Below are 26,475 nucleotides of genomic sequence, written 5' to 3'. Positions count from 1 at the left end.
ACCGCTGCGTTCACGGCGTTTGCTGTAAATTATACAGCAGTGACATATGTATGTAAAATGTTTACTGAAGTTAGTGAAACAGTGTTTGTAAGGACTATAAGGTCCATAATTACTGAGGCAGTTAGGCTGTTTCGCAATCTTGGCTCAATACACACACACACACACACACACGCACACACACACACACACACAAACACACACACACACACACACACACACACACTCCATTTTTATCTGTATCTAGCATTTCCGAGCAGCATGTCTTCATTATCTGTGTGTCTGCAAACACTCTGGTTTCAGTGGTTTCAGATCCATTTCTCTCTCACGTTGGTACAAATTAGTAAACACTTTTTATATTTCACTGTTTTTACACAAGTAAGCAGCACGTCTTTATCAAGATCAATAAGCTGCTCGCAAACAAGAGTTTTAGAGTTTTATTCATGGTTGCATACAATTTTAGACTGATGTGGGCCAAAGCCTAGCATAGCCTGTAACGTTATTATGACCGGCACATTTTATGAGTGAACTTGGCTTTAAGTGTTAAGCAAAAAATAAGGAACTGCCAGATTATATTCAGAGTAAGTTATAATTTAAGGGGTTTTTGTAACTCAAAACAGGGAAGGTACGTACAACAGGAAAAAGCTTTTGTGTTTCTGTGCATGGAGTGAAGCTGTGGAACAGTTTGAATATGAAATTGAAGCAATATCCAAACATAAAACAGTTCAAAAAGAGTTATAAAGATATGATCTTCTTGAGCTATAAAGAAAAGGGAAAATGTTGAAATTAAGTGAATGTCGCTATTTAGAAAACTTCATGATGTGATATTATAGTATATATTATATCAGAAATCTGTTCACTATTTTTATTACAGATTATATCAGTAAGTGACTAAATATTGACTGATAACTTATGGCAAAGGGGTGGGATTAAATAAGTGTGTACTTCTTCCCTCTCCCTTTCAACATGTAACTGAATCAGAACAGAAGCAATATTGAAATGTATTAACTTTATTTTGTATAGTATCTTTTTCTCAGATTTTCTTTGCTAAATGTACGTGTATATTGTTTACATGATTGAAATAAATTAACAAACAGGCCCAAATACAGGAGAAGGACAGCTGAGAGTGGAAAAAAAATCACAAAAATAAATACTGCCAGATTTTCAACTTCGGTCTACAAGAAAATAAGAAGATCATGGGATTAGCCTCGATTGCACTTTGGACCTATTGACGGGATGCGCTCCGTCCCTTGATGCATGTACACTTTCAATTTCTGGTTGGGCTGCTTGGGTACAAAGTAAGTTGCATCATCAGATGATGGGCTTCATGTAAACATCTGCATGGAAACTGGATGCCTGGACTCCTCTGCTTACTTAGACCAAACCAAAACCTGAATTATGTTGGAAAATATGTGATGTTTTATGAAGGATCACATAAGAAACAACATTTTTTAGTTGTTTTTGAAACTAAAAAACTATTCAAAAAGTTTTAAATAGTTTAGAAAGGACTTTTACATTTTCATAATATTCATGGCTGTGTGGTAAAGCTGACATTATCTCACTTGTAATGGTTCAGATTGGACACTGTGACTGGCCAGTTCTGTGCTCCAGGCCACATGTTTGATACCCCTGGACCCATGCAACGAAGTATAAAAAAACCGTGTCCACACTTTGGCCTGTGAAGAGTGAAAGCAGATATACGGCGTGATATCGAGCCAAATGCTTCAAAGTGTTCCTTGATGATGTGATAAAGAAGTGGCGTTCCTCCTCCAACCACAAACAGGAAGCTCATGAAGCGAGCAGTGTCAGTGCTTGTACGACACTCACCACGAGACCTCTGAGCAGGATGGCTGCAGTCGCACAGCTCTGCTTCTCCCTGCTGTTCACTCTCATCAGCAACATTCATGCAGAAGAATTTATTGCCATAAGAGAAGAAGGAGAGTCTTTACAGTTCAAGCTCCCAGATCAAAACAGCTCCTGCATCACCTCCAGACGTGTTGGTGAAGATACTCTGGTCCTGTGGAACATCTCTGACCCCTGGAACAGAAACTTCACAGTACATGAAGACCTGACAGGACGACTCTCATTTCCTGAGACATTTCATGGTTCTCCTTCATTTACTCTCAACAGCCTGACCCACTCAGACTCTGGACTGTACCAAGAAGTGTGCTGGACTCAGGGCAACGTGACATATGAGAGAAACATCAGCCTGACTGTGTGTAAGACAGTAAGGGGGCAAGAAGATATCAGAAGTCCTGAAGACACTGTAGACGTACAATGTAAAGGAGCAGGTGAGAATCTGACGGTGCGTTGGATCAGACATTACGGGGAGTGGCAACAAGCCGGGCCGAGTCGTTTTGAAGACAGAACAATTTTGAAGGTGAATAAAGTCCAAGAAAGTTTCCTGGAGGTGACAAACACATCACTTCTTCATGTCTTCAATGAACAACATACTGTTTACATCTGCCTGGTGATGAACCAACAGCAGTGTGTGAGCGCTTACTCTGTACGTTTGACCAAAGAACCAAAGCTACGTTATGCTTCAGAGGGAGACACAGCTGTGCTGGAGTGTCCCTTCATGGACCCCATTCATGACCAGCCCCCGGTTTGGAAGAAGGAAGCAGGTTCCTACAATACTGATCAAGAAATTGGTCGAAACTTCTCGCTGGTACTTCCATCACTAATGTTAAATGATTCAGGTTTCTACAGCTGTGTAGGTGAAACAGTAAAACATGTGTACTGGCTTTGGGTGTGCCCTAAACTTGGTCCACCTGTAGTAAAGGTTTTCTCAGAGGGAGATGAAGTCACTATGAGATGCTCTGATGATTGGAAAAATAGTCCTGTGGCCTTTATGTTCATTAAGTTGATTCAAACAGAAGGTAACATTTTGTTCAATGAAGAGTTCTGCAGTGACAATAGAATCACTTGTTCCGATGACAGCCTGATAATCTCTAATGTCTCACTGGAAGATGCAGGAGAGTATGTGTGTGCAGGTTATAATTTTGAGTTAGGGTGTGTGTCAGCAGAAAAATTTGTTCTGATCTACAGAGAGCCCTTTGGGGTTTACTCGACCTTCTACAGAGTCAGGTGGATACTGCTCAGCAGTCTGCAGGTGATGCTTTGTGTTGTTGTGGTCTGTGTGACACAGAAAACCAGGAGAGGAGAGCAGCTTTCAGCTCAGACACACACTTAATATGCTTATAATAATAATAATAATAATAATAATACATAGTAGTGAAGAAATCAAAACAAAAACAAACAAAAATATTATTGTAGATATGAATCTGTGACCTGACTGGACGGTTCAGTCTCTTATATGATTATATATTTTAAACATTTTGCCTTTTTCTATCTTTCGACTTAATTCTTGTTTATTTCTGCTCATATTTTATTTCAGTTATAATGATTATGTGCTTTTTTGTTTTATGTGATTTGATGTTTATCCATATCTCATTCATGTATCTCTCAGAGTATCATTTTGAATATTCTTCTGTTTCTATCAGTGATCAGTTCGATCTATAATAAATGTTAGAAACCAGTTGTAAATGTATTCGTTCTTCACTCTGATGTGAATCATTATCATCTCTCTTGGAAAATGTATTTTGTTATTGTGTCTAAGAGCAGATTCATTACAGCACCATGTTCATCTGCACTATATTGTTTTCATTGTTGTGAATAAACATGATTGTCTGATACAGCAAACACTTCATAATATGGACGTTACTGCTTTGATTGTGTTTTTATATTCTCCATTTTTGTTAGGAATCATTTCTGAAATAAAAATATCTAAATCTAATTTAACAGGCTGAACGTTGATGCTCTTCTGTCAATGACTCCATGATGATTTTAAATTTTAATAAACACACAATCCTCATATTTCAGTGCAGGATGTAGAGCAGAGTATATCAGTCAACTGGATCAGAGCTCATCAGCATTTTGAACTTAATATGCAGCCAACACACTTTAACACGTGTCTGATGTAGAGTGAAACATATCATGGAAAAATGGAAGACGAGAGAAGCTGCACATGGTTATCATCATTTATTTATTCATTTATTTTTTTGCCTGTCCCATTTGGATCTTTAGCCATCAGAATTGTTGTTTGAAGGCCAAGAAAGATGCCATGTTGGTCCATTTGATTGACCTTTATTATAATTGTGTATTTATTTTATTATCGGTTGTTACAGACGGGACAGACATGACTGGGGGATAGGACAGGGAGAAGGAAAGAATGAAAGAAAGAGAGGGAGAGAAAGAAAAACAGAGGGCAGAAGAGACGATGAGAAAGGGGGGAAGGAACAAAAAGAAAAACAAACACCTGGATCACCTGTATGGAGAAAAAAAACAGAAGAGAAATCAAACAAAAAAGAGCAAAATAATAAATACATGTTATCATCATTTATTATTATTTTTATTTTTCTATTTTTGGTGGTGGTAGAGTTTAAATTTTGGGTTTTTTTAATATTTTATTTTAATTATTTAAAATGTTTTAATGAAAAACTATGAATTTTTTTTGCGTAATTTTTTAAAATCTTCTTACTTGACGATAGTATGTTTACTGCACATAGCTTGGAGGACTGTGCTGAATCAACTCCGTTCACTGAGCAACACAAAGGCCTACCACACCCGGTGCACGGCATTGGTGCATGGGGGTCGTAGTGCAAGATGTAATAAAAGAATAGAGTCCAAATAGAAATGCACAATCACCAACTGCTGCACCTGTAAGAAAAAACAAACATACAACAGCTGGAACACAAAAATCTGAAAATGCACAGATACATAAATCAACAATCTTCTCCTGCAGCAGTCAAACAGTCTCGTTATCACACCTGCATGAAGCACTGTGTAAATGATGGCATCTACCACGTGCACGCGCTATTTCTCCTGCATTGATTGTTTGTGTGTGACAACAGTCTGAAGCACAAAGCTGTACGTGAGCTCCACTGCAGTGGCTCGTACACCGCTGCGTTCACGGTGTGACATATGTATGTAAAATGTTTACTGAAGTTAGTGAAACAGTGTTTGTAAGGACTATAAGGTCCATAATTACTGAGGCAGTTAGACACACACACACACGCACACGCACACGCACACGCACACACACACACACACACTCACTCACACACGCACACACACACACACACACACACACACACACACACACGCTCCATTTTTATCTGTATCTAGCATTTCCGAGCAGCATGTCTTCATTATCTGTGTGTCTGCAAACACTCTGGTTTCAGTGGTTTCAGATCCATTTCTCTCTCACGTTGGTACAAATTAGTAAACACTTTTTATATTTCACTGTTTTTACACAAGTAAGCAGCACGTCTTTATCAAGATCAATAAGCTGCTCGCAAACAAGAGTTTTAGTCAAAGGTAATGTAGTAATAATTAAACATTTTAGTATTATTTGTTGACTCCATGTTCTGAGTGTTACATTTTGCCAACTTGTCTATTGGTGATAAAAAGTTAAAGTTAGACTGAAAGCGGGTTCAAGTGTCCAGTGTTCTTCATGTCATGATGTTGCAGTGCACTCACACAGAGGCTGTGGATGCTCCAACAGCACAACTGTGGTTTGTCACTGATATGTGAGACTTGAGTTTGTGCAGCTGAAAGCAGATGAAGAGGTAATTAAAAAATAAATTAAAATAAAACAAATTTATATTTTTATATCTATATATATGTGTGTGTATATATATATATAAATTAGTTTGTGTGCTGCAGCAGGCCCTGTACTGATGAGGTCCGCATGGTTCCCTCATTTAGATCCAGGCAGACTTTGAGGTCATAGGTCATGATGTGAGCTGTTAACTTTTGGATTAGCTTGTGTGTTATTGCACTGAACATCTCAAGAACTTCAATGTTCTTTTATTTATTTTCAGTGTTGGGGAGTAACAGAATACATGTACCGAAGTTACGTATTAAAATAGAAAATATGAGTAACTGTATTCCGTTACAGTTACCATTTAAAATGGTGGTATTCAGAATACAGTTACTTTTTTGAAATAAAGGGATTACACGGCCGTCTTTTCCTGTTTCATATGTTCGGCTATGCCCTCTCTGTTTTTGGTAATGCCGACAGAAACCCCCAAAAAAACACGCATTAAGAGGCTCTAATGGCGGTGTCTCAATCTCACGGCCCATGTCACCCTACTTGCAGCCCACATAATGACGTGGAGAAATTTTTTTTTCAATAATTGTTCAAAAATTCTTTAATATAAAAGCAACAGGCAGACTGTTCCAGGCATAGCCCTAAAGAATGTAGCCTCATGGGCAGTGTAGCCCAGCTGTAAGTAAGCTATTAAGACTCGACTGTACACTGTGTTCGTGTTTTCCTCTGAAACAATAAGTTCTGTTGGAGCAGCCTTTCAACGCCTCTCTCTGTCTCTCGCTAGCAAAGTTGACCCAGACAACAAAGTAAAGCTAGTTTTCAGCTACGAGCCCGACACAGAACCCACCGTATTAGCCAGAGGTCCCTTTACTACGGTTCAGAGCCGCGGACCTGTTTTATATACGCGCGGAATAGTTTTCTATATGAGATCGCTGCTAAAAGTGCAGCCTTACCTAATGTCCACCTACTGTTACTCATTTATATTAAGATTTAAAAATCTAGTTGGTGTTGGTATGGTGAGTAGCCTACAGTAATAGTAACAAATCACACAGCAATAGTACATTCAAGTAGTTGTAAAAAGCATGATAATATATTAAGTAATCCAAAGTATTCAGAATATGTTACTCTCATTGAGTAACGTAACGGATTACGTTACAAAATACATTTTGGGGCATGTATTCTGTAATCCAAGGGCGTAGATTTGGTTTTGGCATTGGTGGGGATGGATGATTCCACCACCAAACCCTGCCCCGTTTCTTTTTCCCCCCTTTTTGTCTTTGCTAAAGACAAAAAAAAAGATTAACAAAAGGGAGAAATATACTTGCCTACATGAACCACCAAGTCATCATCCAATTTCACCTGTGATCTTGTATCACCATTACTCTCTGAGCTTTGTGTTGGTTCTTCTGTCACCTGATAAATAGGACATACATGACAATAAGAATAAAATGTGTAGCTGCTTTAGTGTTTCTGTCAGTTTGTGCAGATCTTGACTCATCAGTAATGTTTATAGGCTGAGTGCATTTTTAAAACAATTTGTGCAAACTGTACTACAAGGTGGAATATTTGCAAAATCATGACTACCTCATGATATATTGTCTCAAAAATTAACCCTATGAATATGTCAGTACCATTAGGATGAAATTATTGTGTCACCAACATTTTAACGTTAGACATATAATTTTAACAGCTTCTATAAACTAATATCCTGGCTTGCTCGAGGCTGCCGTTTTCTCTGACAGTTTCATGTATGTAAAATGTCTCTTGAGTCTCTCACCCCCCACTACCCACCGAGATGCCCGCATGAACAACTCCATTGCCATGATAAATGCCAGAGGGGAAATCATGCAGCCTGCCATAACTCCATTGCCCAGGTGCTGCCAGGCTGTGGTGGTGTTCTCAGCTGTCACACAAAACTGTAAATCCTTAAAGTAGGTCTTGACCAGTCCTGTGATGTGGTTTGGTACGCTGAAATAGTTGAAGGCCATCCACAAGATGTTGTGCGAAACTGATCCAAAGGCATTGGCAAGGTCTAAAAAGACCACGTGAAGGTCTCTTTGTTCTTTCTTGGCAGTTTGAATCTGGTGCCAGATGAAGCTGGCGTGCTTCAGACATCCCGAGAAGCCCCGGATGCCGGCCTTCTGCACTGATGTGTTTCTTTGCAGGAAAGTAGATAGTCTTTGGGCCAAGACACCGAAGAAGATCTTTCCCTCTACGTTCAGCAGGCTGATCTAGCGAAACTGGCTGATGGATGAGGAGTTCTTCTCCTCAGGGATCAGAATACCTCCTGCTCTTCGCCAAACCTTTAGAATCACTCCTTTCTGCCACGCTACCTTCATCAGCTTCCACAGGTATTAAATCTAGAGGTGCTATTAACATGTTTAGTTATAAGTTAAGACGCTGCTCCTCTCGGTGGAAAAGGTGCTTTCTCTTTCCTCCTCGTATAAAAAAGATTTTTAATGTTAGTTTTAATTCAAAATTCATGGTTAAAAAGAGGGCGGGGTTAACCTTGGCCTCTGTGTTTCTCTGTGTGTCTGTGTTTATGTATGTTGTGAGTTCTTGTGTCTTGCTTACCTCCTCATGTTTCCTGTCTTATCGTGAAGGTCTATAGCTGTGCCCCAATTCAGGTGCCGCACTGTATGCGGCCTTCGTGGACTACGTGGGGCGGGAACTCCGAAGAACCAGAAGGGCGGAAGTGTGAGGCTTGTGAAATGGGACATCTAGCCTCCGTCGCGCTGCTCGGGTTGCCTAGTCACCATGATACTAGCCACTGGAAATGTTTCACACAGAGTCTTGTGTCTAACCGTTTTTCCCCACTCGGCGACACACCCGCTGGGGGTCAAACTCTGGTAATTGGTGATTCTGTTCTCAGACATGTGAAGCTAGAGACACCGGCAACCATAGTCAACTGTCTTCCAGGAGCCAGAGCAGGCGACATTGAAGGAAATTTAAAACTGCTGGCTAAGGGTAAACGTAAATTCAGTAAAATCATAATTCACGTCGGCAGTAATGACACCCGGTTACGCCAATCGGAGGTCACTAAAATCAATATTGAATCGGTGTGCAACTTTGCCACAACAATGTCGGACTCTGTAGTTTTCTCTGGTCCCCTCCCCAATCAGACCAGGAGTGACATGTTTAGCCGCATATTCTCCTTAAATTGCTGGCTGTCTGAGTGGTGTCCCAGAAACGATGTGGGCTTCATAGATAATTGGCAAACCTTCTGGAGGAAACCTGGTCTTGTTAGGAGAGATGGCATCCATCCCACTTTGGATGGAGCAGCTCTCATTTCTAGAAATATGGACAAATTTATTAAACCCCTCAAAACATGACTATCCAGAGTTGGGACCAGGAAGCAGAGTTGCAGTCTTACACGCCTCTCTGCAGCTTCTCTCCTCCTGCTACCCCCCCAAAAACCCATCTCCATAGAGACTGTGTCTGCTTCCAAAAAGACAAAAAACAAACTAAAAACCAGCAACAAACAACTTAAACGTAAACAATTACAAAGAAAGAACAATACAGTATCCACATCTGAACCAAAGAGTAAAACAGTGAAATGTGGATTATTAAATATTAGGTCTCTCTCCTCCAAGTCTCTGTTAGTACATGACTTAATAATTGATCAACAAATTGATTTACTCTGCCTTACAGAAACCTGGTTGCAGCAGGATGATTATGTTAGTTTAAATGAATCAACACCCCCGAGTCATTCTAACTACCAGAAATCTCAAAGCACAGGTCGAGGGGGAGGTGTGGCAGCAATTTTTCACACCAGTCTATTAATTAATGAAAGACCAAGACAGACTTTTAATTCATTTGAAAGCCTGATGCTTAGCATTGTCCACCCCAGCTGTGAAACTCAGAAACCAGTCTTACTTGTTATCATCTATCGTCCACCTGGGCCTTACACAGAGTTTCTGTCTGATTTCTCAGACTTTATATCTAATTTAGTTCTGAGCTCAGATAAAATAATTATTGTGGGTGATTTTAACATCCATGTTGATGCTAAAAATGACAGCCTCAACATGGCATTTAATCTGTTGTTAGACTCAATTGGTTTCTCTCAAAATGTAAAAGAACCCACCCACCACTTTAATCACACTCTAGATCTTGTTTTAACATATGGCATAGAAACTGAACATTTAACAGTGTTTCCTGAAAACCCTCTCCTGTCTGATCATTTCTTGATAACATTTACATTTACAATAATTGATTACGCAGCAGTGGAGAGTGGACTTTATCAAAGTAGATGGCTTTCTGAAAGCGCTGTAACTAAGTTTAAGAATATAATCCAGCCACTGTTATCATCGTCAATGCCCTGTACCAACACAGAGCAGAGCAGCTATCTGAACGCTACCCCAACAGAGGTCGATTATCTTGTTAATAATTTCACCTCCTCACTACGTACGACTCTGGATACTGTAGCTCCAGTGAAAACTAAGGTCTCTAATCAGAAATACCTGACCCCGTGGTATAATTCTCAAACACGTACCCTAAAGCAGATGACTCGTAATCTGGAGAGGAAATGGCGTGTCACAAATTTAGAGGATCATCATTTAGCCTGGAGAAATAGTTTGTTGCTTTATAAGAAAGCCCTCCGCAAAGCCAGAACAGCTTACTACTCATCACTGATTGAAGAAAATAAGAACAACCCCAGGTTTCTCTTCAGCACTGTAGCCAGGCTGACAAAAAGTCAGAGCTCTTTTGAGCCAACCATCCCTTTAACGTTAACTAGTAATGACTTCATGAACTTCTTCACAAATAAAATTTTTATCATTAGAGAAAAAATTACCAATAATCATCCCACAGATCTAATATTATCTACAGCTACTCTTAGTACCATTGATGTTAAGTTAGACTCTTTTTCTCCAATTAATCTTTCTGAGTTAACTTCAATAATTACTTCCTCCAAACCATCAACGTGTCTTTTAGACCCCATTCCTACAAAACTGCTCAAAGAAGTCCTGCCATTGATTAATTCTTCGATCTTATATATGATCAACCTATCTCTAATAATCGGCTATGTACCACAGGCCTTCAAGGTGGCTGCAGTTAAACCTTTACTCAAAAAGCCATCTCTAGACCCAGCAGTCTTAGCTAATTATATGCCAATCTCCAACCTTCCTTTCATATCAAAAATCCTTGAAAGAGTAGTTGTCAAACAGCTAACAGATCATCTGCAGAGGAATGGTTTATTTGAAGAGTTTCAGTCAGGTTTCAGAGTTCATCACAGCACAGAAACAGCTTTAGTGAAGGTTACAAATGATCTTCTTATGGCCTCTGACAGTGGACTCATCTCTGTGCTTGTCCTGCTAGACCTTAGTGCAGCATTCGATACTGTTGACCATAATATCCTATTAGAGCGATTAGAACATGCTGTAGGTATTACAGGTATTGCACTGCAGTGGTTTGTATCATATCTATCTAATAGACTCCAGATTGTGCATGTAAATGGAGAGTCCTCTTCACACACTGAGGTTAATTATGGAGTTCCACAGGGTTCAGTGCTAGGACCAATTCTGTTTACATTATACATGCTTCCCCTAGGCAGCATCATTAGAAGACATAGCATACATTTTCACTGCTATGCAGATGACACCCAGCTCTAACTGTCCATGAAGCCAGATAACACACACCAATGAGTTAAACTGCAGGAATGTCTTAAAGACATAAAGACTTGGATGGCCACTAACTTTCTGCTTCTTAACTCAGATATAACTGAGGTCATTGTACTCGGCCCTGAAAATCTTAGAAATATGGTATCTAACCAGATTCTTACTCTGGATGGCATTACCTTGGCCTCCAGTAACACTGTGAGGAACCTTGGAGTCTTTTTTGACCAGGACATGTCCTTCAACGCACATATTAAACAAACATGTAAGACTGCGTTCTCCCATTTGTGCAACATCTCTAAAATTAGAAATATCCTGTCTCAGAGTGACGCTGAAAAACTAGTTCATGCATTTATTACTTCCAGGCTGGACGACTGTAATTCATTATTATCAGGATGTCCAAAAAACTCCCTGAAAAGCCTTCAGTTAATCCAAAATGCTGCAGCAAGAGTACTGACAGGGACTAGAAAGAGAGAGCAGATTTCTCCTGTTTTGGCTTCCTGTTAAATCCAGAATTCAAAATCCTGCTCCTCACATACAAGGTCTTAAATAATCAGGCCCCATCTTATCTTAATGACCTTGTAGTACCATATTACCCTATTAGAGCACTTCGCTCTCGCTCTGCAGGCCTACTTGTTGTTCCTAGAGTATTTAAAAGTAGAATGGGAGGGAGAGCCTTCAGTTTTCAGGCCTCTCTTCTGTGGAACCAGCTTCCAGTTTGGATTCAGGAGACAGACACTATCTCTACTTTCAAGATTAGGCTTCAAACTTTCCTTTTTGCTAAAGCATATAGTTAGGGCTGGACCAGGTGACCCTGAATCCTCCCTTAGTTATGCTGCAATAGACGTAGGCTGCCGGGGATTCCCATGATGCATTGAGTTTTTCCTTTCCAGTCACCTTTCTCGCTCACTATGTATTAACAGACCTCTCTGTATTGAATCATATCTGTTATTAATCTCTGTCTCTCTTCCACAGCATGTCTTTATCCTGTCTTCCTTCTCTCACCCCAACCAATCACAGCAGATGGCCCCGCCCCTCCCTGAGCCTGGTTCTCCTGGAGGTTTCTTCCTGTTAAAAGGGAGTTTTTCCTTCCCACTGTCGCCAAAGTGCTGCTCATAGGGGGTCATATGATTGTTGGGTTTTTCTCTGTATCTATGAAGCGCCTTGAGGCAACTTTTGTTGTGATTTGGCGCTTTATAAATAAATAAAATTGAATTGAAATGAATTGAATAACCTCATGGGTCTATCAATCACTGACACACAGAGGGGCATCTGAATAAGCGATGTTTCAGCTTCATCCTGACAGAAACTGAGGTTACATGTCATAAAACGAGTAAAACACGCATTTGATAAAAGACTTAAGAACTATTTGTTGATCTCAGGCTGCTGACAGCTTACACAGTAATGCTGAAGTTACGGTGCTGCATTTGTGTCTTATTTGTCTGTGCAGACAGGTGTGCAGACAGGTGTGCAGACAGGTGTGCAGACAGGTGTGCAGCCCACGCAGACGTGCTCGCGTGCAGTCCTGCAGAAGGCTGACAGCGCATTTTTTTATGTAGCACCAAATCGCAATAAGCTCTATTGTGAGGTGAAGACCCTACAATGATCCAGAGGCTGAATCCTGATTGGTTGAAAAGTGGACATGACCAGAATATAGAGTGAAAGCAGAGATCACTGCATGAAGGGAGAGATGTCAAAAGCAAGTTAACACACACACACACACACACACACACACACACACAGACAGGTGTTTGTGATGGCACCCTCTGGTGCCAGAGAACAGCCACCGCAGGCTTTCCACAGCACACTCCTCTCCCTCCTTTCCTTCCCTCCTTGCCTCCTTCGCCCGCCTCTGGCCTCTCATTGGCTGCTTGGCTGCTGCTCTCTTCCAGTTGGCTGGCGGCAGCAGCGGCTGTGGGTGTTCGGATGTCCCACGCTCACAGAGAGCCTGAACCTCTCAGCTGCAGCTGATCTCGGAGCTCCTGTGGAGAACATGCGGCTCTGTGAGCTCTGCCTCTGGACCTGCTGGGCTGCAGCGCTCTGCTCCGCAGCACTGCAGCCCGCCGGGCACGCACAACAGCACGCGGGACTGGAGACGAGCCCGGCCGGGGGGAGGAGGCTGAGCGCGGGCACAACCACGGCAGCACCGCGGGGGAGCGGAGGGAAGCCCGGGGACCGCCGGAGAGCAGCTCCGAGAGGGTGAGCACCGCACCATCATCATCACCATCACATGCACACCACCAACACAAATAATTCACTTATAATCAGCTGCTGTCGGTCTGCGGCTCACTTCATGTCTGAAATCATCTGAGAGGAGAGAACAAAAAACTTTCTGTGTCCTGGTCACGGTGACGTCACACCCGTGTGTAAACAGGCTCAGCTGAGTGAGGAGCTTTGGTTGTGTGCTTTGTGTTGGCTTGTCATCACAGCGAGTCCGCAGGTGTGCTGTCAGCTGTTTAAATCTCTATCATCACAGACACAACAGGACTTCAGCTTCAGGCTGTGCAGGTGTGACCCTCAGGTGAGTGGTTGTGCAGGTATTATTCATCCTGACCCATTTCTCTCTAGTTCTGCTTTGTGCTCTGCTGGTGTCATCCAACTGCTGGGACCTGCTGCACAGGTGCACCTGCTCCTCCTCTGTGTCCACGGGAGCTGTAGAAGAGCATCTCCCTGAGGAGCAGGAGGAGCACTGCACGAATGCTACAGTAAGACCTCCGTCATGCTCCTCGTGCACGTTTCTGACCGACTGACTGTCAGAATCAGACTGCAGGAGGGCCAAACCTGCTGCACGGGAACCAACAGGTCCAGCTCTAGTGGATGAGAGCAGGCTCACACTGAGCACAAGAGACAGAGTCTGGAGACGCCGTGGTGAACGTTACAACCCCTTCAGCCACATCCAGCAGGACCGGCTCAGCACCCTGGGGAGGAAAATCCTCGGACGTCCCACAGACCTCCAGGTGTTAGCTACGGGTACCTGAGTCCCCTTAGAAACCAGGATGAAATCCTCAGACTCTGTCACGCCGGGTCCACCTGCAGCAGGCTCCTCCTGGTAGAGGACGATGCCTGGCCTCAGAGTGTGCAGGCATTTCTTTGATGACGAAGGCATTGATGCCACCGATCGGCGCTCATGCTCCTCAGACCTGAATCCAAAGGTGAGGTTTGTGTATTGCACCGCAGGAGCTCACGGACGCCCTGACCCAGGTCGAGCTGACCACCTCCCATCAGGATATGCACAGATGTTTGTGGGAGCACTTTTGGGCACGTAGAGCTGGATGCTTGAAGGTGGATTTGGACACCTGTAGGCAGCTCAAGGTTGCAGGAGGGGACTGATATCTGATTTCCAGCTTCTCACACACGAAATCTAGAAAATCTTTAAAACAGTCGACATCATGTGAACAGAATTACAGATGTTGAAGCTCAAAAATATTTTTATCAAACTAGATGTTTGATGTTCATATTTGATGCAAAACATGTTATGCTGTTCTTATTTTTGAAATCCTTACATTTCTGTATTTTTTTAAATGAAAAATAAGCAAATTCATATTTATGGATAAGACCAAAGTCCTGCTTCATCGTGCAGGCCTCAGGTGAGGCTGCTTTCCAGGTGCTGGACACATGAAAACAGCTGGATTACCCTGAACAGCATGTCTGAGAGCATCTGGTCTACCTGTCTGTGATGTAGTGTGACCGTAAGGCAGCTCAGGAATGTGTGTGTTTGTGTGTGTGTGTGTGTGCGTGTTGACCGTGCGGGTTTAGGGGTAGATTCAGGCTCACTCAGGCTCAGGTCGGGGTTATCGTCCTTATAAACAGTGTGTGTTTAAACAGAGCCGGTTTAAAGGGGGAAAGCAGACATGTTTGTGTGAAGAAGCCTCGTTGGCTTCAGCGTACTGTCAGAGGAAGTGGCTGATTTAGCGTCATGCTCTCCAAACGCTCTACATGATCAAACGTACACACAACGTTTTTTGGTCCCACACTCTACGTAAAGCTGATTTGCTTTGTTTTTGGTGGTTTGACCCATGAAATTATCTTTTTAATTTGATTGGAAATTGTTATCACGTGATGTGATCACATAACCTTCAACATGTATGTGGCGTAGGGCTGCCACGATTAGTCGACTAGTCACGATTACGTCGACTATCAAAATCGTCGACGACTGATTTAATAGTCGACGCGTCGTTTGAAGCTTTGTAAGATCACAAAAGACGCAGGAATAAGAAGTAGGATTTAAGAGTGTAATAACGGACTGAAACAGAAGATGGCAGCACTGCATGCACAAGGATGCCAGCTGCCGTTAAACCCCGAAGAAGAAGAAACTGTGTCCCAGAATTCATAGCGCAGCCCAGCTCAGTTTCCAACAATGGCGGCAGCTAGTTAGTTTTAATATTACTCTTATTATTCTTTCTGGGTCACAAAATAAACGTTTAACATATTTTCAGGCGAGAATGTAGCTGTGTAAACCTCAAATATCTGCTCAGTTTATCAAGACACCACATATTTTCAAAAGCGCTCCGACGTTTTCGGAGACGTCTGTTAGCCACTAGCTCGATAGCTAGCCGGGGGCTAGGCTAACTAGAGCCGTGAGAACACCGGACTCCCGCAAATCGTTTTCAAACCCACCGCTGTCTTTCGTTACTCAGGTTAAACATGATATATAAGTCACTTAGATAACTTAAAAATGTTATTGTTTGGCTTTATTTTTTTGTATTTTATTTGTTCCTGAGTAAATCAGTTTGGCTGAGATTAAAGTTATAGTTTTTACACAGCTGAATGAACATCAAGCAGACAGCTGATTATCAGAAGTGTGAGATGCTCGAGAATTTACTCCGGTGTCCTGTTATATTTTAGATAGCAAGGAGTTTATTAAACTTCACCGAAACAATCTGCAAACTTCATTAAAATTTAATAAACTATCATCTTGTCTTTATTTTTAGTTAGCACATACCTTAAACACTTAAAGCTGTAAGCTAATGATAGTTATATAAGAGCAGATGCTGCTGGTGCAATAAGCTGTATGTTTTACGTCCAATGGATGATGATCTGATTAGTCGACTAATCACAAAAATAATCGGTGACTAGTCGACGATCAAAATAATCGTTTGTGGCAGCCCTAATGTGGTGTAATTTTGTGTGTTATTGTGTGGTGAAGTGCAGGTGTGCTCGGGTAAAATGGGAGAGTGCGAGTGAGGTTGGTAGGCTTCCAGAAGCTGGCCAATCAGAAGAAGGTGGGGAGTTTCGTGTTCGTGTTAGCATACATTAGCATCTGCAGTGAAACCAAAATCCTGCCACTTTGCTTCTGACAAACTCTTTATAACAAACATTGTTTGTTTGCTGTGAGATAAATACATTAAAAGTCTTCTTCTGCTGAGTCTGCAGAGGGTCTTTCTACATAAAACCACAGAAGAAGACAATGCTGCTTATTGCAGAGTTGCATTAATTTCAGCAGCAAACATTTGTTTGTTCAAAAGTCAAAATAATTTAAGGATTTTCTGTACAAATCAAAGAAGTTCTGCTGTTAATCTGACATCACAAAGTCCACTTTTCTTTTCTTAGCGTGCACATGCTGCACGTTGACTGATCCGAGTGTCTGCAGCAGGAGCCACATTACAGCAACATCTGCTGAGGAGAGAAGCCGGCTGATGGTGGAGATGCTGTCTGACAGAATCGTATATAAAACATGTTAATACTTAGCGTGTAGGACAGCACACGTCTGTCTGTGATTCTGCTGACTCTGAAGCATTTTAAAGCCTCCCTGCTGCTGACACCGGTTTAATCTCAAACAGAAGAAGAAGAAGCTGCTGCGACTAAAACCAACGTAGATCAGTTTAATGATGCTCTGCTCTGCGTTAACGTAGCAATCAGAAATCAGAGTTTTTGTTTTATTTTATTTGCGTAATTAAATGTTCAACACTGTGCTTACCTTTATTTTTGTCCTTTATTGATACTTTTACATTTTATGTTAAGTTTCTTTGTATGAATGTGTGTATTAGCACACATATTTCTGTGTGAATCTATTCTGTTTATTTCAGTTCCATGTTTTTTTCTTGGACTCTGTTAGAGCAGCTTTGCATGAGTCACAGTTTAAAATAATCCCTCTTTATGTCGTTCTGGGCCTTGATGCAGCCCGTCAGTTCATTCTCTATCTGAAACAAGCTGTTTTCATTTCTGTCCCCACAAAGGATCTTTCTTCTGATTGGTTGCCCCTCATAGATATTAGGTGGGTGGAGCTTCTCAACATGAGGTGACCGTACTAGAGCTATGCCTTTTCTATGACCTCACAGATCCAAGAGTAGAAAAACTGTAAGAAACTTAGAGTTAAGAGAAGTCTGAAGCTACGCCGACATCAGTGTTTAAAGTTTTGGTCATGTTTAAAATGAGCGTTTCCCTCTGGAACAGGAGATGTACGACAGGAAACACCAAAAACCCTACACGTTAATAAATAAAATGTTTTATCTTCTCAGCTTCTCCAGCACATTTCTGTGGTTTCTTTTATAGCTCTTGATTTTTTTGTCACTCTAATCGGCCGTCCTGTCAGGACAGAGAAAGCTCAGCCTGACTGAGGGCGAGCTTTGTGGAGGCCAACAGGCTGCTCAGTGTCTGAAGGCTAAAGGAGATTCTTTGAAGCTCAAAGTGTCTGAGAGCGTAGGAAGCAAACACAGGCTCGTGGTTTCAGAGAAGCTGTGGACTCCCTGACTCGACCCGACTCGGGCTCCTTCCTGACTTCTGGGTCATTCTTGTCGGTCTTTGGTGTTGGTGAAACTCTGGGATAATGTCCCCGAAAAGTCAGTGAAACAACCGTGTGTGTTTATGCCCCTCCCCCTGCACCTGACGTGGCGCAGGTTGTAGTCGTTTTAACAGAACAGCTTGTAATGAAAATATAAAACCACTCATTCAGACTCAGCACTGTGCTTCGTCCCCAGAAAGAGTCTCATATGACCGTCACCGTGTTACTGTTGGCAGCTTAACTTCCTTAAAGTGCAGCGACTAGATGACTGATTAGTTGTTTGAGAAACTGTTAATTTGATAAAAGCTGCTGCTAAATGAAATGTTGTCTGCAGGTGCATGCATGACCTGGAGGAGGGTCATTACTCTGTTTGTTGGACGATTTGTTCTCAGTCACTTTCCTGAGGAAAGATTTCTTATTTTTAGCTTCTGGTGTGTTTCTACTAAACTGAATGTGTTTCGATTTTTATTTATTCGATTGACTCTGAAAGCAGAGCTTTAACTTTCACTTGCTATTGTGGATCATCATATTTGATCAGTTTTAAAGTGGGAGACGCTAAAACACTTGTTTCAGAGAGAGGACACACGAAGTTCCAGTATAAGATAAAGAAGGATTATTTTAAACCGCAGACACTTCAGATTATTCTGCAGTCTGAATATTTGGGGATTATTCGATGATTGTGTTGCTCTAAGGCTGCAGGTGAAAGCATCAACAAAACGTATTTAAGCTGAGCTTTTTGTCGTGCTTTGCAGACTCAGGAAAATCCTTCGAATGTCTTTGTATTAAAGGTCTTAAAGTCTTAAATTTAATCTGGTGAACGAGTGAGGTTGGTAGGCTTCCAGAAGCTGGCCAATCAGAAGAAGGTGGGGAGTTTCGTGTTAGCATACATTAGCATCTGCAGTGAAACCAAAATCCTGCCACTTTGCTTCTGACAAACTCTTTATAACAAACATTGTTTGTTTGCTGTGAGATAAATACATTAAAAGTCTTCTTCTGCTGAGTCTGCAGAGGGTCTTTCTACATAAAACCACAGAAGAAGACAATGCTGCTTATTGCAGAGTTTATTAATTTCAGCAGCAAACATTTGTTTGTTCAAAAGTCAAACTCCTTTAAGGATTTTCTGTACAAATCAAAGAAGTTCTGCTGTTAATCTGACATCACAAAGTCCACTTTTCTTTTCTTACCGTGCACATGCTGCACGTTGACTGATCCGAGTGTCTGCAGCAGGAGCCACATTACAGCAACATCTGCTGAGGAGAGAAGCCGGCTGATGGTGGAGATGCTGTCTGACAGAATCGTATATAAAACATGTTAATACTTAGCGTGTAGGACAGCACACGTCTGTCTGTGATTCTGCTGACTCTGAAGCATTTTAAAGCCTCCCTGCTGCTGACACCGGTTTAATCTCAAACAGAAGAAGAAGAAGCTGCTGCGACTAAAACCAACGTAGATCAGTTTAATGATGCTCTGCTCTGCGTTAACGTAGCAATCAGAAATCAGAGTTTTTGTTTTATTTTATTTGCGTAATTAAATGTTCAACACTGTGCTTACCTTTATTTTTGTCCTTTATTGATACTTTTACATTTTATGTTAAGTTTCTTTGTATGAATGTGTGTATTAGCACACATATTTCTGTGTGAATCTATTCTGTTTATTTCAGTTCCATGTTTTTTTCTTGGACTCTGTTAGAGCAGCTTTGCATGAGTCACAGTTTAAAATAATCCCTCTTTATGTCGTTCTGGGCCTTGATGCAGCCCGTCAGTTCATTCTCTATCTGAAACAAGCTGTTTTCATTTCTGTCCCCACAAAGGATCTTTCTTCTGATTGGTTGCCCCTCATAGATATTAGGTGGGTGGAGCTTCTCAACATGAGGTGACCGTACTAGAGCTATGCCTTTTCTATGACCTCACAGATCCAAGAGTAGAAAAACTGTAAGAAACTTAGAGTTAAGAGAAGTCTGAAGCTACGCCGACATCAGTGTTTAAAGTTTTGGTCATGTTTAAAATGAGCGTTTCCCTCTGGAACAGGAGATGTACGACAGGAAACACCAAAAACCCTACACGTTAATAAATAAAATGTTTTATCGACTCAGCTTCTCCAGCACATTTCTGTGGTTTCTTTTATAGCTCTTGATTTTTTTGTCACTCTAATCGGCCGTCCCGTCAGGACAGAGAAAGCTCAGACTGATTGAGGGCGAGCTTTGTGGAGGCCAACAGGCTGCTCAGTGTCTGAAGGCTAAAGGAGATTCTTTGAAGCTCAAAGTGTCTGAGAGCGTAGGAAGCAAACACAGGCTCGTGGTTTCAGAGAAGCTGTGGACTCCCTGACTCGACCCGACTCGGGCTCCTTCCTGACTTCTGGGTCATTCTTGTCGGTCTTTGGTGTTGGTGAAACTCTGGGATAATGTCCCCGAAAAGTCAGTGAAACAACCGTGTGTGTTTATGCCCCTCCCCCTGCACCTGACGTGGCGCAGGTTGTAGTCGTTTTAACAGAACAGCTTGTAATGAAAATATAAAACCACTCATTCAGACTCAGCACTGTGCTTCGTCCCCAGAAAGAGTCTCATATGACCGTCACCGTGTTACTGTTGGCAGCTTAACTTCCTTAAAGTGCAGCGACTAGATGACTGATTAGTTGTTTGAGAAACTGTTAATTTGATAAAAGCTGCTGCTAAATGAAATGTTGTCTGCAGGTGCATGCATGAGCTGGAGGAGGGTCATTACTCTGTTTGTAGGACGATTTGTTCTCAGTCACTTTCCTGAGGAAAGATTTCTTATTTTTAGCTTCTGATGTGTTTCTGCTAAACTGAATGTGTTTCGATTTTTATTTATTCGATTGACTCTGAAAGCGGAGCTTTAACTTTCACTTGCTATTGTGGATCATCATATTTGATCAGGTGAAAGCTGTTTTAATGTGGGAGAAGCTAAAACACTTGTTTCAGAGAGAGGACACACGAAGTTCCAGTATAAGATAAAGAAGGATTATTTTAAACCGCAGACACTTCAGATTATTCTGCAGTCTGAATATTTGGGGATTATTCGATGATTGTGTTGCTCTAAGGCTGCAGGTGAAAGCATCAACAAAACGTATTTAAGCTGAGCTTTTTGTCGTGCTTTGCAGACTCAGGAAAATCCTTCGAATGTCTTTGTATTAAAGGTCTTAGAGTCTTAACTTTAATCTGGTGAACCAGCAGAAATCTTGCGACGTGCTTATTTCTATCAGCTGCCGTTCCTGTATGAAGGGGTCTTTACTCTAACTTGTACCCCTGCGCCTCTCTCCGGACTCACCCGTCTGTGTGTATACAGGTTCAGGGCTGTATGTGTGGTAATGCTAAATCTTTGTTTGGACACGCACTGATCCCGGTGTGAGTTAGTGGGGCCTCCTGTGCTGCTACAATACGACCGGTACGCTGTGAGTAATGATTAAATCCTCTGCAGAGAAGCTGTGTCCACACTCGGTCGGCTACATTTAACAAACAGCGTCTCATCTCTGCCGCGGCCCCCGAAACCCGAACCAAGCCCCGAGCCCGGTTTATTCATCGCTGTCAGAGTTATATCTGTTACACCGCCTTGTTGCTTTCATGTCTGAACATCAGAAGATCTCCAGCCTAAACAATATATATAATCAATTTTCTCCCACTTACCCGGGTCGCAGAGATACCCTCACATTCGGTCCACATCCACTTCCTTGGGATACCGAGATGTTCTTGAAGCAAGCCTGCAGCCTGGATTGTTCTTCAGCCTTTTTCAGCTGCATTTTAGATGTTTAACATAAAGTTGTGTTTCTGTTACAATCATGCAAAAAGATGCAAAGCGAGAACTGGATCAGTGTTGATGTTGGATGGTGTTTGGTTTTTCGAAGCTGTCTCCAGGTGCACAAAGACCAGTTTTCAGACTGCTCTATGGACTTGGCTTCAAAGGATTGCAGTGAAGTTGCTGCCGAGACAGAACTTTCTCTGTTAATGAATATTGGAGAACTTCCCACAGTTACCACGACTCCCACAGCGTTCTTTACAATCTAGAACTAGTTCCACTTATTTTCAGTGGAGAAACATCAGTGACATTTCCCAAAAGTGTCACCTAACACACAAATGTCTCCATCAAAAATATGCAGTGTTGGGAAGGTTATTTTTAAAATGTATTCCATTACAGATTACAGATTACATGTCCCAAAATGTATTCTGTAACGTATTCCGTTACGTTACTCAATGAGAGTAACGTATTCTGAATACTTTGGATTACTTAATATATTATCATGCTGTTTACAACTACATGAATGTACTATTGCTGTGATTTATTACTGTTACTGAAGGTCCGCGGCTCCGAACCGTAGTAAAGGGACCTCTGGCTAATACGTCAGGTTCGTGTCGGGCTCGTGTCGGGCTCGTGTCGGGCTCGTAGCTGAAAACTAGCTTTACTTTGTTGTCTGGGTCAACTTTGCTAGCGAGAGACAGAGAGAGGCGTTGAAAGGCTGCTCCAACAGAACTTATTGTTTTTGGAGGAAAACACAAACACGGTGTACAGTCGAGTCTTAATAGCTTACTTACAACTGGGCTCGTCAGGCTCTCTTCTTGGCTGCAGTGGTTATTATTATATTTACATGCTTCCAGCTCCCGTTTCTGCTCGATGACAGCTCGTACTTTTCCTTTTTCTCCCTCCCTCGCTCACAGACACATAACGTGTATGGCAGTCCATTCTCCCTGCAGCACGGACTACACTGCCTATGATGCTACATTCTTTAGAGCTATACCTGTAGCATTCTGCCTGTTAGCTTAGCACAACAACAACAAAAAGGCCTCTCTCACCCAGGAAACACGCAGAGAGAGAGCGTCACCCTGTAACCATGGCAACCGTAACACTGCCACCTGGAACAACAGAACGTAGCTGTCAAACAAAACCCAAACAGTCCTGACCCGCCACAATATGAAACAGGAAAGTACCGCCGTGTAATCCATTTATTTCAACAAAGTAACTGTATTCTAAATACCACCTTTTTAAACGGTAACTATAACGGAATACAGTTAATCATATTTTATATTTTAAATATGTAACGGCGGTACATGTATTCCGTTACTCCCCAACACTGGATATGCACCAGAGAACTTGCCCATTTACTTTTCGGCTGCTCATCTTCGGGTCTTTGTGTGACCTCAGACTGACTCCATAACTTGTGTTGCACAGAGTTTGACCAGGACTTGGTTTTGGGACCTCTTGGAAACTTGCTGTTCAGACTGTCTCAGTTTCTTCACTTTTAATGTGAATGTGAGTAAAATAGACTTCAATGATATTTAATCTCTGGTTTTGGAGCATTTTGTACCACTTTTCCTCTGAAACGCAGCTGGACAACAGCCTAGAACCAGCTCCCCTGGTGTGGAAGAGTTCTTGGGTGGATTTAAGTGGTCTCGATGCCAGAAAGACTCACAAAGACCTTTTGTCTTTGGGAAGTGTTTCTAGAGTGATTTCCACTTTGGTTTCATCGTTCTAGATTTGAGTTAATCTCAGACTCAAACCCTAATGGTCAGGATTCAGTCTCTTTAGGGCTCTGATTGGCTGTTTGGGATCATGTTTTCTCTGCAGGGTGATCCAACACCTTTGATCAGCTGACTGCTTGTGTTAAGCTTTCAAACAAATCTCTGGTTTCCCTCACACTTCCTGTTGTACACAGCTGCGGAGTCACACCGGCCCGTCACTTTGATGAGGGGCAGCGGCTCTTGATCCAAGGTTTGTCTGTGAATTGACTCCTTTTTCCAGAAGACCTGCGAGGTAACGGTTTACTGGGAATGTTTAAATGTTTTATTGGAAGACAGTGAACCCAGCCGCAAATAGCGGACTGCCTGTTTGTAAGGAGGGAATGTTTTTTTACCTTTTTATTACTTCTAAATCAAGTGTTAAAGTTTAAAACGCCTCCTTTCTCTGCAGGCCTCGAGTATGTGGAGATCGCTGCTGTGCTGGATGGATGCTGTCGCCTAAAACCAGGAGATGCACCAAACGTGAGTATGACGTGAGGGAACCACCACTAGCGTGAATTTTGTTAGAAGTGTTCTTTATTTTAGTCAACATCACTCATCTTGCTGCGCAGTTTAACAAATCTGCAGCACACACGTGCAACAAGCATGCACACTGATCCATCTGCAGATTTGGTTGGTTTTGGTCCTCAGGTGCAGCCCAGATGGATGCCCATAGCATCCACCCAGCGTCCAGCTGCTGAGTCTGCACAGACGGATCTGATAATGCAGGTCAGGTGGAGCTGCTGTCAGCGTGCATCACAGTTTAAAGTGTGAAATGATGCTGGGTGGTGGAGTCCATATGCAGAGCTGGATTTATGCACTCCACCTGCAGACCTGCAGGCGCTCCCACAGAACAAAGTTTAAAGCAGAGTGGCTTCTCAAAGCTAACGGTTCATTTTTAATTCATAAAATCTGAACCTGCTTCTTCCTGTTAATCAAAGGAAGCCTCTGGTGCTGATAAACGAAGCTAACATGGAAACGGCAAAAGCTGCTGAAACATTAGTGGAGACGATGAGCAGGAAATCCACTTCCTGAGTCCGTAAAACTAAGCGCTCACTGTTGAACTCAGATTTTAATTCTTAGCTAAAACCAAACAACTTTTTTCGCCCTCTGTCACAGGGTCACATGATTGATTTGTTCATCCAGATGATGGTTTTTTTTTCAACACTTATTGTTTAGCAGCTCCAAACGAGAGGAGAATAAACTGGGTGATTGTTCTTCAGCTTTTCTCTTCATATCAGCCAAAACAAATCAAACTGTGAAACATCATCAGGATGTCCCAGACAAAATATCTCAGACTAATCTGGATCCAGGGGCTGAATCCATGCAGGATATAATGGGATATTATATTATACACGTCTGTGTGTGTGTGTGTGTGTGTGTTGTTATTCTGTGCAGATTAGCCACATATAAAAGTAATTTTACACACGTGGATCCTAATGGTTTCTTTCAGGACGGGATTATGGGGATTGTCTGAAGCAGAAACTCGTGAATAGAAACAGATTTTGCCTCCGACTCGAATTCTCACACACACACACACACTCAGCTCAGGGCGTGCAGAGTGAAGTTTTGTGTTGAGTCACGTTGTTGAGCAGTTGGTGTGCAGACTCACAGAGGGAAACGCTGGCGCTGAGTTTCTGTTTGTCAGACAGGAAATGCAGATCAAACCAAAGAGAATAAAAGAAAGAAACTGCAGAGTTAAAAACCTGTTTTTAACCCCCCCCCAACCTGGGTCTGACCTCAAATCAGTTTTAAAGGTGCTTCTCTGAGTGATTGAGTGATGCAGCAGTAACCTGCTGGTCAAGCTGCTCACAGACGCTCACAGAGAGAGATGTGATGTATATATACACATACACACACACACATATATATATATAAAGGGGTGCAACGATACTCGTATCGATATTGAACCGTTCGATACAGTACGCATATGTATCGAACAATACAACATTTTTAATTTATTTTATCAACTTTCCTTCTGACGATGCTGTCTGTGTTGAGCGCTCAGTGGATCTGCGCTCGACAGTGCAGCCTAGGCGGAGTAGTCGAACGCAGATTCACTGAGCTCAGCACAAGCTAGCGAGACAGAAGCTAAGCTCTCGTTGCAACATGGCAAATTGAACCTCCCCCACCCTCATTCAGATCTGGCGTTTGGAACTATTTTGGTTTTCATGTGAAATATGACCCTGAAGGTAAGCGCGTCATGGACAAAAGTAAAACAGTATGTTGGATGTGTCACACAATGCTCAATTACATGGGTGGGAACTAGTGCGTTAGCGCAGTTAGCTCGTTAACGTGTTGACACCTCCAGCCCCACGCACGGGGCGATCTGCGGTAACTCATAAACGGAGATTTGCCGTGTTGTGGCGTTAACGTCATTTCAGATTAACGCTGACAGCACTAGTGTATGGGCTCAAAATGTGGTCTTAAATATTTTGTACTTGTAAATCAGTTTCGTATGTGTAAAATGAATTTGTGTGTGCGTAAAAAAGATTTGTATGTGTAAAAAAGATTTGTATGTGTAAAAAAGATTTGTGTGTGCGTAAAAAAGATTTGTGTGTGGACTTAGCCAAAAAAAAGCCCCCTGCAAGTTACAAGTACGAATTTTGACCCTATTTTTCTTCCTTTCATCTGATTGGTCAATGTCATGTCAATCACAAATGTAACAATCCAATCAGAGAACAGATGGGTTTGGCTGTCGGAGGGGCGCTTTTTTGAACTGCAGGTCCTTGAAGGGTAATACAGTTTGAAGCTGGAGGATCTCTATATAAATATCCGATAGCAGCTAGGTCCCCTAACTTTCAGCAGCTGTTGAAAGGATAAAGTTGTGGTATATCAGTGGTTAGAAATACCATTATTACTTTAGGATTAGTTTAACACAAAGACAGGGCTGATCCGGGACCATTGCTGTGAGTCAGTGCGCAGCATGAAAGTCCTTTCACATCGGATGCAGGATGTGCTGCTAATGCTAACTAAAAGCAAAGGATCCAGAATTTGTTGCTGGCTGCTGAGCTCTGTGGGTTTTTGC

General features: G+C 42.1%; 2 protein-coding genes across 5 annotated transcripts in view; both read left to right on the top strand.

The window, feature by feature from the left end:
- The first annotated feature begins 1,843 nt into the window (after positions 1–1,843).
- On the top strand, positions 1,844–7,846 carry LOC148099668 (neuronal cell adhesion molecule-like). Its single transcript, XM_087851691.1, has 2 exons — positions 1,844–3,109; positions 7,703–7,846. Exons 1-2 carry the CDS (start codon positions 1,844–1,846, stop codon positions 7,844–7,846), a joined length of 1,410 nt encoding a protein of 469 aa, XP_087707817.1.
- Positions 7,847–13,216: 5,370 nt separating this feature from the next.
- Positions 13,217–26,475, top strand: part of ltbp4 (latent transforming growth factor beta binding protein 4) — a 62,547-nt gene continuing 49,288 nt past the window's right edge. For 3 of the 4 annotated variants that reach the window (XM_087851284.1, XM_087851283.1, XM_087851281.1), the window contains exons 1-2: positions 13,217–13,422; positions 23,860–23,930. In XM_087851284.1, the coding sequence (XP_087707410.1) occupies positions 13,217–13,422; positions 23,860–23,930 (277 nt within the window). Of the gene's footprint in view, positions 13,423–15,556; positions 15,594–23,859; positions 23,931–26,475 lie in introns of those variants that run through there. The other variant, XM_087851285.1, reaches the window with a different exon arrangement.

This window comes from Neolamprologus brichardi, chromosome 14, assembly GCF_056152115.1.
Source record: "Neolamprologus brichardi isolate AB-2024 chromosome 14, ASM5615211v1, whole genome shotgun sequence".
Lineage (NCBI taxonomy): Eukaryota > Metazoa > Chordata > Actinopteri > Cichliformes > Cichlidae > Neolamprologus > Neolamprologus brichardi.
The sequence above is the reverse complement of the archived record's forward strand: the minus strand, read 5'-3'. Positions and strand labels throughout refer to the sequence as shown.

Bases quoted from the DNA above. Each gene is read 5' to 3' on its own strand.
- LOC148099668 (XM_087851691.1), top strand. From the start codon at position 1,844: ATGGCTGCAGTCGCACAGCTCTGCTTCTCCCTGCTGTTCACTCTCATC. The intron at 3,110-7,702 runs GTGATGCTTTGT...ATCTGGTGCCAG, and splicing joins TACTGCTCAGCAGTCTGCAG to ATGAAGCTGGCGTGCTTCAG.